Genomic DNA, 18,090 nt, shown 5'->3' on the forward strand with positions numbered 1-18,090 from the left:
TTATATTCTTGTTCTTGGTTTTATTCTGAAACTAAAAAGCACCCAACTAAATGGGCATTTTCTATAGATAGTAAAATGGTGAGAAAGGATTCCACATGAGACTGCAATCTCTGTTATATACAACTTGTTTTTCTTTCTACATTTTTAATAAGTTCAACCTGTCACTTTCAAAGCTGCCTGACTAGTCTGTGCTTCTTAGTGGAGTCCTTAGGTTCTCGTCTCCTCAATCATCCACTTGTCTTTTTTTCTTTTCTCTCATATCCATCCCTCTCAGTAATGGAAGAAGAAAGCTCTTATAACAAGTCAGTGATAAACATTTATTTTGTACTTCCTAAGTGGGGGGTTTTAGTTAGGACTTCAAAGAAGTCAGTGGATGGCAGGAGGGAGAGCGTTCCAGGCACAAGGGAGGGCCTGGAGTGCCCAGAGCCAAGAGATGAAGGTTCTTTGGAATAGCAGGAAGGTTAGAGAAGCACAACCAATGCACACATTGAATCTGTCTGAAAATAGATGGCTTATTCTGCAGCCTGAGTTTCCATATATTTCAAGCTGTAACTTTAAATCCAGAATGTTCAAAACAGAACTTAATATCTTTTCTTCCCTACCCATCCTTCTCCCAGACTTCCCTATTATTGTCAAAGGCACCACCATCCTTTCCCTTAGTCAGTTCACAATCTCATAATTGTCCTTGACTACTTATTTTCTCTTACTCCATGTCTCTAATCAGTTGTTTGTGCTTCCACAATACCTGTCACATCCATCCCCTTCACTCTACCCATATAGCCTCAACCTACTTCAGTCCTTCATCACCTCTTGTGTAAATATTGTAATGCCTCCTAGTTAGTCTGACTCTAGTCTCTCTCCACTCCTTCACATGGCTTGCAGCATGCATTTCCTAAAGCATAAGTCTGACTATGTCACTTTCCTATTCAGTAAATCCTAGTGATTTCTGGTTACCTCTAGACCAAATAGAAACTCTGCTGTTTGGACTTTAAAGGCCTCACAACCCAAAGACTCCAATCTTTCAAATCTTTTTTTAACTCTTTCACACTCCCTATGGTCCTAACAAGTTGACCTTTTGACTATTCTTTATATACAAGCTTCCATTTGCTGTTTCTGTGCTTGAAGAATAGGTTGATGAGGTCTCTAAAATCTCAAGCCTTGAATGGATCTGATTTCCAGAGCAGAAAGTAAAAGTTATGCTTCCCAGCTGAGAAGTTGAGCCTGTTTTTGTGTAACCCTAGAATCAATGAAACCTGGCTGTGGTTCAGAGAGAATCTTGGAGACTATAGCAGGAATCCTATTGTGCTTCAGATGAGAAAGGCTACTCAAAATTTTATTTGGTCATTAGCACCCATGTCTAAGAATTCATCAGTGCGGATTTTAATAATATATATCATGGTGTCCAAGCCAACCTGAGTTATATCAGGGTATTTAGTATATCACTTTGATGAGCTACATTTTGAGAGCTATGATTCTTGTTTGAAAATATTAATTTAAATATTCATGACTATATATTGAATTCATGAGATCCTAATTCTGAACATGTAAAATAGAACAAGGAGTATAAAATATGTTGTAGTTTTTTTCAACCTCAGTATTAAAGGCACATTTTTTATAAAATGTATAACAGATTTTAAAAACCAATTTAATCCTCTCCCAAAACAGGAATTTTCTAAGTTAGGTGGTTGTTAGTGAATGGCATATGTTAAAGCTATTATCCAAATACTTGTAGTCTTTAAGGGATAAGCATTTTTTTATTTGTTTTGTAGACTTTAACAGAGAAAGAACCTTCCCATCACTTTCAAATATATATTTCAGAGTAGGGAAATAAGAATCTTCCAGAAGTTATAAAATTCATTCTTTCATCACACAAATCATCTTGGATAGATAGCTATCATATTATGAATCTTTCTAGAGAAAGACCTTTCCAGTCTCTGTAGTAACTTGAAGTGCAGCAAGAAAATTCTTTTTTCTGATTAACCTAAATCACTTTAATTTCCTTTTATCTGGTTTTCCTCAAAGGATCCTTTTCCTGGCTGGATGTCTTGATAATAGGGTATAGATTGTCATTTCTTAATTCTTTAGTGTGCTTTTCAAAGTTCTGAGAAAGCAGGAGGGCAAATGCCAGAGTTAGATCTTCAGACTTTGGAATCTTAAGCGTTGGAACTAGAAGAGACCATAGTCAACATCCAGTTCAACTTCTATTTCAGTGATTAAATGGAAGCCCCAAAGGGGGCTTGATCAAAGGCATACAGCTAGTTAGTGGCAGAATCTGGACATAGGGGAACTAAAGCCTCTTGTTTCTATCTTCCTAACATCTCATTTCCATCGCCAAATCTCCCCTCATTTCCATCACCTGTTCTAGTAGCTAAACTGTTAACAGGCTTATCTAATTGTTGCAATAGCCTCTTAACCAAATGTTTTACCTCTGGTTTCTACCTACTCCCGTCCCTTCTCCATCCAGCTCCCAAAGTGCAGGTCCAATCATATCATCACTGTCTTCAATAAACCTCAGTAGCTCCCTGTTACCTCCAGGATCAAAACTGGTGGTACACTGGGTAGAACTCCAGGACTGGATTCAAAAGAACCTGAATGCAAATCTGGCTCAGACACTTACTAGCTCTGTGATCCTGGCAAGTCACTTAACCTCACTTTGCCTCAGTTTGCTCAGTTGTAAAATGGGAATGATAACAATAATACCTACCTACCAAAGTTGTTGTAAGAATCAAATAAAATATTTGTAATATTTCACTTGGAATAGTGCCTGGCACATTATATATATTGAATTGATGCCTTCCTTCCTTTTTTCCTTTTTTTCCTTCTTTCCCTCTTCTTTTTCCTCTTGTCCTCCCTTCTTCTCTCCCTTCCTTCTGGCATTTAAAGCCTTTTATAACCTGATCCCATCTTGCCTTTCCTGACACATCACTCCTTTATATCCAGCTAAACTGGCTTTCTTCTTTTTCTTCTCATGTGGGCTCATTCTTCTTCTTCCAAGAAACCTTTCCTGATCATCCCCAACTGCTAGTGTCTTTCCCACAAATGCCTTATGTCTATTTGCATATATGTATGTATGTATACACCTACCTATGTTTGTGTATGTATGTACCTACCTATGTTTGTGTATGTATGTACATGTAGTCTGTCCATGTAGAGATTGTAAGCTCTTTGAAGGTGAAGTAGTTGAATTTCTAAAACCTAGGACAGTGCCTGGCACATAAGAGATGGTTAACTTTATTGATTGATTCTGTCTGACTCCAAAAAAAAGGTAGCCTATTAATTCTGCTAAAAGGCTAACTTTCCACTGTTGTATCTTCAAATCTGGTCTGGCATCCATTTTATATTTTATTTCTCTTTATCATAGTTCCTCTGACTTCATCACAGCTTTTACTGTGATAGTATATAAGAAAAAACAAAAGACATCTTTTAATTAAGCTGCCCCTTCTTCATTATTTGCTTTTTGCCATTTTGTATGAACTCCATCTTACTGTGTAATCTCTCCATGCCCTTGAATCTACATTTGCAAATAACCTTCCCAGTTCACCTTCTCCCTTCTAGTCCTCCTCCACCCCCTCCCCTGTACCTGTTTTCTACCTCTCCCTTGTCCCCTGCCCACAAGAACACCTCTTCCAAATAATGCATTTAATACATTCCCTCCCCAGGGACTTGTGAGGATTAATTAGTTGATGTCTGTAAAGTACTGGGGAACATAAAATACTCCCGGGTAGTGCTCTGTGATGACATTATTGCTTTTAAAATTCAGCTACAGCTTCTGTTCTCCATTATGTTTTGTTTTTTTTTTTCCTGTGTATCATTATCCACTTTTGACTGTATATGAGATTGGGTCTGTCTCTTTCTTTTCCTTTCTCAGCATAATGTGTTTTGTGAGACTTTATAGGAACTTAATAAATGTTTACCAAATGAATAAAACTGTCTCTTTTAAGGCATAAAACATTTGCTTTCTTGTGTTGCAGAAAGAAGGGATTTGATATCAAATGGGTGGATGACACACATGCTCTCGGAGTGTTCTCCAGTCCAATTACAGGTATTTCCCTTTTATCCATTCTTGGTCTTCTTGATCAGTTGAAGGACCCAGGCTGGTTGTAGCTCAGAGGAAAGCTGCCTTACAATGTCTTGAAGAGGAAGGTTAGGCTTGTTCACCTTGACCCCAGAGGATACATTTCCCTAAAAAGCAGATTCAGCTTGATATTCACAATGAGAGCCTCTGAAAGTCAAAAGGCTCATCTCCAAAAGTGATGACTTTCCCCGCCTGCGGTCTCTCTGCCAGGCCTGGGGAGGGAATGTCCTTAGTACTGCAGGCTAACCCACATAGCCAGGGTTCCCTGCTGCTCTCAAATCCGGATTCCTTTACTTTCCTCCCTTCCTTTCAGAGTGGTGCCTTGGCGCTTTGAGCTGTAACTGATTGTGACCCAGGGAGAGGAAGGATTCCTTCTGAATCTGGTGGAAGGTGTTATATTTACTTACTAATACCCGGAAGATGTATTTCCACAATACTTTTGAAGTAATTTCATCATCATAAGCAACAATAAAATCACAAATCTGAACATGTACCTTCTCTTCCCCTCCCCCCCAAAAAAGTATTAGAAGTAATTAAATTGTAGTGACAGAAGCCCCCTCGAGAGCTGGTAATGGCCACACTTTTGTTGCCATGTGCCTTTTGTGTGTGGGAGCAGTCGCATGTCAGACATTTCTCCCCCGACCCTCACCTCTAGTCACCCCAAGATCTGTTGTATTTGTATCCCAAGTACCTAATATAGCCCCTGGGATAGAATAGGAATAAAGAAATACCTGTTGAGCAAGTGAATGAATGGATAGTCCCTGTCACTTCTCCACAAAAGCATTTTTATTTCAAAAAAGTTCCTTCTGCGAACCAGCTCCTGATTCTTTCTTTGCTTCATTTCATTGCACTCTCACGTGTTGATGTTCACACTTGTCCGCAGCCCGCGACGCCCTGAGCAGTAAGCACATGATGGTGAAGATCCGGCCGCTCTCTCAGGCCACAAGAGCAGCCAAGGCCAAAGCAAGAGCTTGTGCTGGTGAGTCGAGCCCCTCTCTGCTAGCTGCTCTCCCTTCCTGCTCGGCCCCAGGCCCGCAGGTCCCCCTTTGAGTCCTCTTGTCAGCCTAGGAAGTCAGTCCTGGGCTCAGAAGGTCCCTGTGGGGTGGGGTCATCGCAGTCGGGATGGGTCATGGGTCACTGCAGCCGCCTTTCTTCCCTGGGCTGGATCTGGTGTCTGCCCCATCCAGCTCTGGCTGAGACCGACTTGCTTAATAGAGTCACTGCATAAAGTTGTGTTATTGCAAATGAATGAAGCCGAGTTGTACTTCACAATGTTAATTTCCTGTGATGCTCATCTAACACTGGTATTAATTACTGCTGATGCAGCCCTTGTTAGTCTATTTGGTATGTTAATTACTGTGTTAAATCACTTAGGACTGAGCTGCTTCTTCCTTCCCTCCCTCTCCTCTCTGCTCCCTCTCCAGAGTTTCTCCAGCCCGCCAAGCCTCGCCCGGAGACCTCGGCGGCCCTGGCCCGGCGGTTAGTGATCAGTGCCCTTGGGGTGCGGAGTCAGCGCACCAAAGCGGAGCGGGATGCCGAGCTCAAGAAACTGCAGGAAGCCCGTGGTGAGTTAGCTGCAAAGCTCTTTTTAAGACCATTCCCTGAGCCTCATTTGAAGGCCCAAGCTCTCGGGGGTAACGAGCTGGTTCTTGTGCCGATGGTTGGGAGAAAGACAAACGAAAATCTGCTTGCCAGTTTTATACCCAGCCAGATATTCTAATCAATGCCCCTTGCAATGTTTTTCATGAGATATGTATCAGCCCTCCAGATAACATCTCAGGCTCTTTGTAAAGCATAATAATGTCTTCCCCAGCCTTTAGCAAGGACTTTTTTGTGAAGTGCATTTCCAGTTGAAATACTACCTTTAACATGAAAGGAAATTTGCCATGGCTTATGCTTAGCACATCCATTACATCACTGTGTTGTATATTATAGACAGATCTGATCTTATCAATACTTAGGTAAGAAGTAACAGAGAAGTGTGGCATTTCTTTTTTTTTTTCTGGTGTGAGACAGCCCTGAATGTTTTCAGTGTGGTATGGTCTGGAGTTCACATCTTTGAATTATTTACTAGTAGCTAGAGTTCTAGGAAAGTGTTTCAAGTCCACAGGTAGATTTTTTTCTTTTCCCCACATTTGGGAGCTGAAGTTAAAATCTGTCTCTTTCCCTTTATCGTCTGTTGACTTCTTCGTAAAAGCTTAGGATTCTGGCTTGGCTCCTAAGTACTTTTTATCGACATTTAAAGTTTAGACAGTCTCATTGCCCCAGCTTACGATCTGGGGAATCTGTGAAGGCAATTTATTTTGAGAATTCTACTTACCAGAAAGTAACTTCATTTTTCCATTAAATGAATTGAAGTTTCGAAGACCTTGTTTATTGCTGGTCTAACAAGGCCATTAATACTTCCTGTCCACTCTGCTCTGGTGATAGCCGCCAGCTGGCGGCCTCTCAGCTGCACTGACCAGATAACCAGTGACAGAGTATATCATGGCAGGTGCTGAAGTTTCAGAGCTGAACCCAAACTATTTTTGAAACCTTAATGATTGTAATGAACTAGTAGTGAGTTCTTTAAGATTCTCCATCATTGAAAGAGATTCTATAGGTCAGGATAGAGGTTTCCTATTGATTTTGAGAGGCTGTGACCAATGAAAGGGCTCTGTGAAGAAAGGCCAGTGGCATGTTACCCCCGTGTTATGTCATTTTTCTTTGTATGTTTATCAGTTGGTAAACATGAGTCTTGCCCAACCTCCCCCTTTGGCAGCCCTCACTTCATTTGTAGGACTGCAGTAGACAGTGCCAGCAGTATCGCCGTGAGAGTATCTGAGCATGCAAATTATGTATAGATGATGGGGACTTTGGGACTGTGGCTAGTCTACACTGGCAGGGAAGGGAGGAAGCAGACTTTTTTTTTTTTAAGTTCCTTTTATGTGCCAGTATATATACTGAAGTGCTTTACAAACATATCTCATTTGATCTTCTCAACAAATTGAGACATAGCTGCTATTATCCCAATTTTACAGTTAAGGAAACAAGCAGAGAGTGGATAAGTGACTTGCCCAGGATCACATAGCTACAGCCAGGTATTCCAGCCCTCCTGACTCCTGGCTCAGAGCGTTATCCTCTCTGCCATCAGCTGCCTCTAAACGGGTCATTGGCTTAACAGCATAAGCTTTTAGGACCTTCTTTCTGGTGGTACCACTAGTTCTAAGATCTGTCTTTGTAGACTTTTCTTTTTTTTTTTTCCCCAGAGATCATCATAATCTTTGTGTCTGAGTTGTGTTGTGTAAAATCTCTCTTATTAGCTCTATTCCAGATTACGTAGATGGAATTGTGTTTCTGTGGAACCCCAAAATGTCCACTTATCAATATCTGAAGTTGGGCCTTAACCTTTTCTTTGAAGATGAGAGAAAGCTCTAGAAGATGCACTATTTCTGTCTTTTTTTTTTCACTTTATATTTTAAAAACATTGATCAAATCTTACCACTGTCAGGAGGCCTCCCCCCTCATTCATGGGTTAAGAAAATATATACCTCCCTGAGGCCTCATAGATGAGTAGTTTCTCTTTTCATTGCTGCCCTGCAGATTAAAGTCAAAAATATAAAACCATAAAAATCCTATCATCAAGCCAGGTTAGATGAGACCTTGAAGCCATATCATACTTAAACCTTCCCTGGAAAATGATAATCAATTCTGTTTTGAAAGACTCCAGAGAAAGAAATTCCACAACCTCCCTTGGTAACCTCTTTCAGTTTCTAACAGCTTTCATTACCAGAAAGTTCTTAAGTCTTGTTAAATTTGTTGTTGTCATTAACTTTTTTCTCCCTAGTTCTCTCCTTGATGGAAGTAGAGATTCCTTAGAAAGAAAGACTTAGAAGTGGGAACAAATCTGAGTTAGCAGGCATGAAATCAGCTTTTATGTGTCTGGGTGACCACCAGAAAGTCCTCGTGTCCCTATTTCCTCATCTGTTAAATGGGCATAATAATACTTGACCTTTCTTCCTAATGGAGTTTGGGGGAAGGTAAGAATGAGATGGTGGATGAAAGTGCTTAGGAGAGTAGATCTTAGTTTTTGCCTCTTAAAATGATGAAGCTGAATTAGGTGATTTACAGAAGCTCTTTGAGCTCTACATTCTCTGACTCTGGCACTAAGGAATCCTATTCAAATGCCAAATGCTGTTGTGATTGTTACTGGGTTAATTTATTATATAATTATTAAAATAGTATTGACATTAGTATTACTGATACCATCACCTCCTTATCCCTTAGTCTTCTCTAGGACTCGCTACCTTTGACTTTTCCTCATAAACTTTATTTAATCATCTTCATGCCTTGCTTCTCATCCCCTTTTCAAATTCTTTCCATCTTATTCCTGTAGAATCTGAACAACACAAGAAAGCATCCTGTTCACAAATTCAGAAGTTGTGGCTTTGACTACTTAGTGCTTCTTCATGCCATGAAGCCATGACAACATCTACTCTCATGCCAGTTTGTGATAGCAGCATAACTGTAGTTACCTGTCATGTTCCCTGCTTTTTAATTTTCTAAATTTTCCTAATTTCTCTAATTTACTAGCTCTGAATTCACTGTCCTTGTTTCTGGTAAACTGGAAGAGGAAGTAAAAGTGCATTTTCATCACCCACTTTACCTAATTAAATCATCAATAATTTAAAAGCAGACTGTTTTCATAGATGACTCTGGAGGTGTTTGTGATAGAATTATCCTGCAGAATCTCTGAGGTGGATGGAACCCCAGAGATCATTTGAGTCTAAATCCATGCCCATATGAGACCCTCCTGGGAGACAGAAGGGGATAGGGCACTGGCCCATGAGTCAAAGGACCTGGTCTCTGAGGCTCCAACCTCTGTGACCATCAACAAGTCCCCTCCCCTCTCCCAGCTGTTGTCTTCAGCTGTAAATTGAAGGCATTAGACCTCCTGGTCTCTGAAGGCCTTTCTAGCTCCATTGCTCTCATTCTCTGGTTCTTCTGTCACAAATGGTCATTCATACTGGACTTGAAAATCTCCAATGAGGGAGAAAGCCCATTACCTCCTGAGGAACATTTTTGGATTTTTGAATTGTTAGGAAGTCACCCTCACTTGACATTTTAAAACATTTTTTCTTTGTTTTTATGAACTTAATAATCAGCAGCAAATTCAAATACATATACACTTATAAGGATTGTATATGAAGTTCTGAAATTGTTACATAATTTGTATTGAAAAGTGTGTATTAAACTTAGATGATTAGGTTGCTCTAATTGTTTTTTCTGAACTTATTTTTATTTTCTTTTGTAATTAAAAAAATTCTTATCATCTTATATGCCTGAATTAGCTGAAAAATGTCTTTTTAACTAGAAAACAATGCCTTCAATAGTTGAATGACTGTTTGTTTTTTAAAATTTTTCATTGATATTAGTTAAAAAGAATTCCTTATGATCTTCCTTCCTATAAATATTTACTATGAGATTCCACACTTCTGGTATTGATAGGAATATAAAAATATAAGTTTTAGCCCCTGCCTTCCTGAAACTTTCAGCCCATTTGGGAAGACAATTCAATTCAGTCACTGTTGTAGTAGAAGCAAGTGAGCAGTCTCCTGTCCCGATGGAGAAAATGAGGGACAGTGAAGACGTGTGTGTCATGCGATGTACAGGTTCTGTGCAAGCCTCTAATAGCCCAAGTCACAGGCTACTGGCCAGGCCTTCGTTGGAAGAGACCGTAGGCCAGGCCAGAAAATAATTTCAAAGGACCATGCTAGATAGTAAGAGAGAAACAAAATTGAGCACAGTTTGGCCCTCCCCATGGGGAACTTGCGGTCTAATACATAGTAGATACATAAAAGCCGAGTCAGAAAGGAGTAGCTGCCCCTGACATGGATATTTCTGCTGTCAAAGTTCCTGATTATGTATCCCTTTGTAGGGCTGTTTTTAAATCACAAAACTTCATTGATGACCACTGCTCAGGTTTGTGCCATTTAGAACATTTTCTGTATGTTCCCTGGATGTATCGCCAATCCAGGTTGCTTCATACATTTTGGTATCTTTGTATCTGTCTACCAGCACATTTGATCTGTGTCCTTCCCCGGCTTCAAGGTCATTAATAGCTTTAATGAGCATCTCATTTCTTCTGTCATACTCAGCAGGGGAGTTTATAGAGCACTTGACAATTCAGAAAGTGCTTACCTCACTCTAACCCTGAGAGCAGATCATGGAAGTATTTATGTCTATTATACAGAAAGGAAAACTGAGAACTAGAGGACTTTGCCCAAGGTCACAAAGCTAATTGTGATAAATACTTAAGTACATAAATCTCTTTCCCACTGAACCATAAAAGGGTGATAAAAATGTTTTTAACAGCCCTAGCCCAGAAGCCCTGCTGAATACCACTTAATTCTCTAGATGGATAATAGTAACCCATAGATAATCATCCTCTAAATATGACCTTTCATGGCGCTGTATCTCCCCACTTCTGATAGAACTGTTCTGCAAGCTGAACTGTATTTTCTCAGTATATTGATAAATATCTAAATACTTGCTAAATCAAGAATCTAAAGACTTACCAAAATCAAGTTAGGTCACATTTTTCACCTTCCCTTGATTTACCACATTTTTCACTCAGAGTAATAGACGGATATTAGATTAGTATGGTTGGGCTTGTTCTTAAGAAAGCTGTGCTCATTATTATTCTGTAGATGTTTGTGAATTGATTTTGTGATGATTTTTTTCATTATTTTTCCCAGGCATAGAAGTAAATCATACAGGGCACATCCCTATTCTCTTTTAAGAATGAAAACACTAGTTCTTTTCCAATCTTCAGCACCCCAAGTCTGAGAAATGGTCGCTAGCGATCTTTTGGTGACTTCAGTCAGTCCATTTAAATCTAGGAAGTGTATAAATCACTGTTTGTTAGGATGCATCAAGGGATGTCCATGCTCTGGGACCACTCCTGCAGTCCTTTCTTCCTCTCTGTCTCTCCTAATCCGTCTTTCTCTGTCCCTGTTCTTAGCTTCCACATTACTTATTAACATCAACTCAGAGCTCCACAAAAACAGGCCAGACAAACCCTCATTTCCTTTTAGTGTTGTCTGTTCTCTTCAGTTGGGTGAAGGGACAGCATTTTTCGTGAGATTTCTGTTTTACATATTTTCAGGTTAAATTTAAAGTGGCACTTGAACCTAAGGGAAAGTCACCAGGCTCGCAGGGTGGTTGGGAAGCCCCTCTCTGTAGAATGGGCATGGCGGCCGAGTGCTCTCTCCTTCGGCTCTAAGAATCTCTGATTTTGGGCCTGCTTGAGCATTGCAGAGTGGCTTCACTGTTACATTAGACTGCTCACTAAGATGGGGTGGGCTGGGGAGAAGGAAAGGTTGGCTTGTTTATTGGCATTTCTGCTTTTTTGCAACTATTTGTACAACCATCTAGTTTTCCCTTACATTTCCCATGTTTTTTATATTCTCTCAAAAGATTAACATTTACAGAGTCTCCCTTCTTGGGCTCCTTTGTGTTTTATTTTACTTCTTCCTAGAACAGCTGTGCTTTTCGTGTCATGGAAGGACCCTGTGGTGGCCTATGGATGCTTTCTTAGCATGACCATGGTCTGTCTTTCTAGTGGAAGTGAATGCTAACTTTTAGTGAAGGATTAGTAAAAAACAGACAGAGACATACACAGATATGGAATATGTAGGTGTCTGTGTGTTGTTTCTGTGTGATGTGTGTATATACAGATACACATGTGTGTGAATTGAGATATTGTTTCTCTTCCTTCCTCCCTCCCCATTAAAGTTCAGGAAAATCTCGGCCTAGATCAGTCCCTGGGTGGTCTGTAGACTCTAGATTGAGAGTCCCTCTTGTCGTTTCCTTAGCTTGATTGGTGAAAATTCACTTTTTGTTTTTTTTGCCAGAGTCCCATTGACTCTCCTTGCAGCCTAGAATCTTTTTCAGTTTCTAGTCAGTTTCTCATAAACTCCTGTTGTAGACCCAGGGAGCTCCTCAGTTTTCTGAGCAGCCAGTTACTGCCGTGCCCTCGGGTGCCATGTGTCTGCGCGCCCCCCCCCCCAGCCACATCATTTCCTCAGCAGCCATTGGGTGGACCGAGGGAGGGCTCCTGCAGGCCGGCTGCCATCTGGCTGCTGTGACCAGCGCCTGCCACAAGGTGGAGCCCACAGTGCAGCCAATTCCTTCCCTGTCAGTGCCCACCTGCTAGTCTGCAGCGTGGCACGGTATAGGAGAGGTGAATGCAGACTATCTCATTTCTGAGTATAGACACGATTTCAAAAACATTTTTATTTATGTAGCTTCTTGGATCCTCAGGCTGTAAAGTCTCTTATAGATATTAACATATTTAATCATTTCAATAGACCCAGAAGAGCAAATAATGGGTAAGGCTTATTTTATAAAGTTTGCAGATACAATTACATTGATATAGGAGCTTCTGGAGAAGGAAATTCTCATCCAATGCAGGTTGGCAACTTCTCTGCAAAGTCAAGTTTTACAGAGAGGTCTAGGACACAGAGAAGTGACTCCCTGAGAGGCACACAGCCAATTTGGGTTAAAGGAAGGACCTGAACTCAGGTCTCCTTATCTTCAGAATTGGCTCTCTGCCCTGGGCTGGGCTGGCTCTCACTGTCAAATTAAAGAGAATTGTATTTTCAGTAGACTTAGAAGCAATTATTGCTTGCAGTCATTATCATTTACTGAATATGCTTTCTTCCCTCACCTGCCCCCAAACTCCTCCCATCAATAATCTAAGGACACTGAATTTAGGAAAATTTGGCAGAAAAACTATATTAAGAACATATAGTCCATTCTAGTATTAGCATACTAGTACTAGCATTCCATTGGAGTTTAGAAGAGTAGAGACTCAATAGTGAATACTTAAATTCATTCCTGACATCTTGCTCCTACCCTTGTTCCTCTTGGGAATAAATGAGAGATGAATATAAAAACACAACTAACCCCAAAATGATAGGCAGTTTGAAGGAGGCATTAAGACAGTTGAGAAGTAGAATAAGAAAGGCAAGAATAACCAAGCAAGAACTGATTTCTGGGATTTGATGGAATTTGATCTTAGTTCTAAAATATATTTGTTTTCAAAGTCAGTGCTAAACATTTATATACCGCAGGATTATAGCATCGAATATTTAAGTAAATTAAATGAGGTTCAGGAAGAGATGGCAAAATTATATTAATAGAAGATCTTAACTTTCTTCTCTCTCAGAAGTAGATTCAACCAAAAAATAAACAAGAAAAAATTAAGGTGAATAGAATTTTCTGGAGAAAATTGAATGGGGATAAAAAGGAATATATCTTTTTCTCAGCAGTACATGGCATCTGCACAAAAATTGGCCATGTATTAAGGCATAAAAATCTCACAATCAAATACATAAAGGCAGAAATATTTTATGCATCCTTTTTGGAAAATGCCACAAAAATTACATTCAATAAAAGACCATGGAAGGAAAGATTAAAAATTAATTGGAAATGAAATAAATCTAATCTTAAAAAACAAGTAGGTCAAAAAACATGTCATAGGAACAATGAATAATTTCATTAAAGAGAATGACAACAATGAGACAACATTCCAAAATTTGTGGGTTGCGGTCAAAGTAGTACTTAAGAAGGGAAAGCTTATAACTCTAAAAGTAATTAAATAGAGAAAGAGAAGATCAATGCATTGGGCATGCAACTGGGGAAAAAAAAAGTAGAGAAAGAATAAATTAAAAATCCCCAATTACATATCAAATTGGAAATCCAGAATATCAAAGGTAAGATTAATAAAATTGAAGCATAAGAGAGCCATTGAACTAATAAATAAAACTACGAACTGGTTTTACAAAATATACCTTTTTCTTGCCTCTTCATGCTCTCCCTTGTTTTTCTATAATATGACATTTTCGTAATTGTGTTGCAGAAGTATTAGTAATTGATAACCAAATCAGAAAAAAAACAGTGATTCTATTTGTCATGGTTGAAATTTCTCTGAAAACTGAGGGAAAGTCACTCAGTTGGTGTTGTGTGGCACCAGCTTAATAGTGCTTGTCTTTACAGAAAGAAAGCGGTTGGAAGCGAAGCAAAGGGAGGACATCTGGGAAGGCCGGGACCAGGCTGCTGTGTGAACATCATCCAGAGAAAGAGATAATTTCACGGATTCAGAAGGCTCCAGGCTAGAAGACCTTACTGAGTTTCCTTTGTTTGTGAGCAAGGCAAAGACTATGGGTCCAGAGAGAAAGTAATCTGCTCCATCGGGCAGTCGGCTTTCTGGATCTGGAAGGAGCAGTTTGGGATCACTCCATATGGAAAACAGGAGGAAGCAGCTCCATCAACTGAGAAGGAACTTGGAAGTAGACTCCACTGGGCAAGAGAAGTCCTGGATGTGTGAGCAATCTACTTAGGAAGAGCCCGGCCAGCCTAGTGGCAGAGCACCCAAGGGAGCACAGGGCCCAGGTCGGAAGAGCCAGTGTTCCTCCAGCCATGCTCAGGGATCTGGAACCAGAATTTTGGTGCCGGTTCTTTCTGATGATGGGCCAGAGTCCAGAGAGGGCCGACAGCAGCCCATGTCACAGATGTGTGGCCTCCAGAGTCTCAGCCTTGCCGAGAGCCTGCCTGTCTTGCGGCAGCCAGAGCTGTGTTTCATGGCACGCCGTGCACCAGAGCCCGGGGAAACACTGGCATCATGGTGTAATCGAGATGCATTAAATCTTATCTCCTGACGTGTGGCTGTACGCTTGGTCTGTTTCGTCATCACCACTACCACAGGGGAGCGGGGGCGCGGAGGGGATTCCTTTGTTGTCTTCGTGTCGGTAGTCTGATGCGGTTAAATGGAGTTTTAGTCATCCTGCAGCCCAGGGACTCGGTCCTCTATTTCCCTAAGGCGGCCTTTTCTGACATGGGATTATTGTGTAGGTGTTGGTATATGGCCTCCTCCTCATCCCCTGTCCCTCTAATCTGTCATCCCACAGAAAGCATCTGGCACGCAGCGTGCTCTTAGTGCAATGCCACTTGTGCCAGTGTCCCTTGGCAGCTGGGGACAATCCATTAAGATCAGGGTCAGCCAGGGTCAAGCAAAGTCTCTGGGCAAGGTCAGAGTCAGGGACTTCAGTGCAGGCTCTGTGCTCCTGAGCTCTGCCCCGAGACACCGCGGAGCCGGCCGGACCAAGCAGCAAGGGGCCGACGTGGCAAGAACCAGCCTGGCCTGGGTCCTCAGGGAGACCGTAGCTCTTAGGGCCAGGGATGGCAATGGGTGAATGGCACCGCTGGAGCAGGACAGAGGAGGAACTTGTGGGGGAGATGGGCACAAACGTTCCCTGGGAGGGAGTCTGCATCCTAAACCCACTCTTCTTGGAGCTCCCTGGACCTGGGTCAGCCTGGCAGGCTTGGTTATCACCGTCAGTGTCCCTTGGTCTTGCTTTCTCCCCACCGTTGTTACAGTTTGTGAAAAACACTGGTCCTGAATCCCACTGTCTTGCTCTGATCCTTGGCAACAAGGCCTCCTCCCTATCTTCCAAAACAAGCTTCTCTGAGGTCTTTACAGATTCCTGAGACACGAGTGTCGGCCTGCAGTGGGCTGGCTGCGGCTGCTCAGCTCTGCTGCTGCCTCCACTTTCCAGCCCGGCCTTTTCTTGCCTCTCTTTCGTGAGAGCCAGGGGGTGATTAGCGCAAGTAGGCACTTCTCTTATTACTCCCCATTGAGGGCTCTTGGCCTTTCCTCAGAGCATTTTAGCCTTCAAATCAGCAGTTTCATTGTTAAAATGTGCAGTTTGATACAGATGACATTCACTATCTGAGATATCCCTCTCTCTCAGAAAGTCACTTCTATCCCCTTCCTAATTTTCGGATGCTTTTTTCCTTCTGGCATTTACTCTTCTAACCTAAACAGGAAGGAGGATTTTCTTAGGCAAAAATCAAAAGCTCTGAGACTTTTCTCTTTCATATATAAATATGACTCAGCTCACCTATCAATGGGATTTATGTTTTGAGTTTTTAAGTAGTGGTGATGGATCTGCACTTAGACAATTATTTCCATTCCATTTTGAACACTGACTTTTTTTTTCCCCAGAGCTGGTTTGGGTGAAGGATACAGGTAGAAATCATGGAATAAGATGAGCCTGTATGTAGTATGTAGCAGCCACAGTAGCCTTGTGCTGTAACCAATTTCCTACCGATTAAAATCATCCCCCAGATGAAATGGCCCTTGGGAGATAATAGGTCACCCCCCCTGAGAGAGCTTAGATCAATCAGCCCTTATTGCGAATGTTGAGAGGCACCTCTTGAGTAAGATTAGACTGGTGCCTCTGAGATGGATCCGTGATTCTGTACCAAATGGAGCTAGCCATGGTGAATCATGGCATTTAGCCTGGAAAAGACCTTCATCCAGTCAAAGCTCTCCGCTTTATAAATGAGGAAACTGAGAGAGACGAAGTCATTTGCCCAGAGTCATACTGGTAGCAGATTACAGAGTTGGGATTCAAAGCCAGGACTCTTAATTCTTAAGTCCAGTACTGTTTCCCGATACAGATCGTTTCTGTTCTAAATGCCAAATGTACACTTGCCAAAAAGACTATTTTATGGAAAACTCATATAGGGCAAGTGCTTACATGATGGTCAGAAAAAGTTTCTCTGAAGAACTTTGGAATCAATTTGCACTGTGGGAGCCACTGGCACAGGACCACCCCCCATGGCGTGCCCTCAGAAAGTGCGGCTCCCTGGGCAAAGAAGAATTGGAGGAAACATGATGTGCAAATTGACAGAATCCGCCCCAAATGTTCCCAGGGACTGTGGGTCTGACCCGTGGCAGAGCATTCAGAGCTCATCTTGGTCTGATCAGCCACAGCTGGACACACTGGGACTTGAACTCTAACCTAATGATGTCATTTCGGTCTCTTTGAGAACAAAGGGACAGCAACCATCTGACCAAGTGTTTTGTTAGGGCCCGAGTAGGTGGTCTCAGCTTTACATGCACACAGTGTTCCCTCCTTATCCACTTAGTAATGTCTTATGATTTAGTGTCTTAATGCCTAGAATTAAGTCCCCAAAAACAAATATTCCTTGTGAGTCCTGAACTCCTCTGCCCACGGCTAAAAGAACTAATGGCAGTAACTAGACCCTGAGAGGCTCTGTAAAGGTACAGCTAACCTCGGCTCGGAGGAGGAAGCTCAGGTTCCCCACGCGTTAGCTGCATAGAGACGGAGCTGTGCTGAGGCTTTCTGGGGTCTGTCTGGAATCTGGTTAACATTCCTCGCCCAGTTCTACGCCGTGTTAGCCAGCACCTCCTCCTCCACGGCCCCCTCCTTCCTCTCCCCCCGGCCCTGGGACAGCGCAGCCCTTGTGCAGCTGCTCGCCAAGGTTGGAACCGGCCGCTCCTCGCGGACGTGTGATGTGGGCGCTCGCCTGGGGACTGGAACTGTGGCTGTCTGCCTGACCTGCTTTCTCTGGCACTCTTTGAAACTGGGTCCTGCCAGGAGCCCCGGCTCGCCCCCTGCCCAGATCTGGCCCACGGAGCCATCCGTCGGCACACATTCCTCCGCTGGATGCACGCTTTTCCACAGACCGTTAGCTGCGTGTGTGCGGATAATGTCGTTACTGTTCTGGAGCTGTTTGCCGAAGCCAACAGGAAATCGGTCCTTCCCTTGTTTACCCAACCTGCCACACCAAAATATAATGTCCCTGCTGCTTAATAAAAGAACTGGGGGAGTTGAGAAGAGAATGTACAGCATGGGGAACGAGGGAACACAGGCAGGCCATTTTGTGCTCAAGGAGCGCACCCCAGAGCGTGACCTTTTTGCTCCCAGAGAAGGGAGACGACTCCAAATGGAAGGTGAGGTGGGTGGGATAGGCCTGTGGCCATAAATCTGCCCTTAGGGAACGAAAGAACACTTCCCCAATGATGAAAATTAATAACCCTGGGGATTTACCTTTTTATTTGTTTTCGTGGGCACTGAGCCTAGGGCGTGCTGTTTTGGGGAAGCAGGAGGTAAAACTGGCGGGGGGGTAGTAGGGGCCTTTGTTTATGAGGCGCGGTTGGA

At 42.2% G+C, this 18,090-nt stretch overlaps 1 protein-coding gene across 1 annotated transcript in view; it reads left to right on the plus strand.

Annotated features, from left to right (window-relative positions):
- Positions 1-14,778, plus strand: part of R3HCC1L (R3H domain and coiled-coil containing 1 like) — a 100,222-nt gene extending 85,444 nt beyond the window's left edge. The window contains exons 5-8 of the mRNA XM_051981822.1: positions 3,972-4,042; positions 4,959-5,054; positions 5,500-5,640; positions 14,117-14,778. Of these exons, the coding sequence (XP_051837782.1) occupies positions 3,972-4,042; positions 4,959-5,054; positions 5,500-5,640; positions 14,117-14,184 (376 nt within the window). The 3' untranslated portion in view covers positions 14,185-14,778. The remainder of the gene's footprint in view (positions 1-3,971; positions 4,043-4,958; positions 5,055-5,499; positions 5,641-14,116) is intronic.
- The last annotated feature ends 3,312 nt before the right edge of the window (positions 14,779-18,090 follow it).

The sequence above is a fragment of the Antechinus flavipes genome, chromosome 2, assembly GCF_016432865.1.
Source record: "Antechinus flavipes isolate AdamAnt ecotype Samford, QLD, Australia chromosome 2, AdamAnt_v2, whole genome shotgun sequence".
In the NCBI taxonomy this organism is placed as follows: Eukaryota; Metazoa; Chordata; class Mammalia; order Dasyuromorphia; family Dasyuridae; genus Antechinus; species Antechinus flavipes.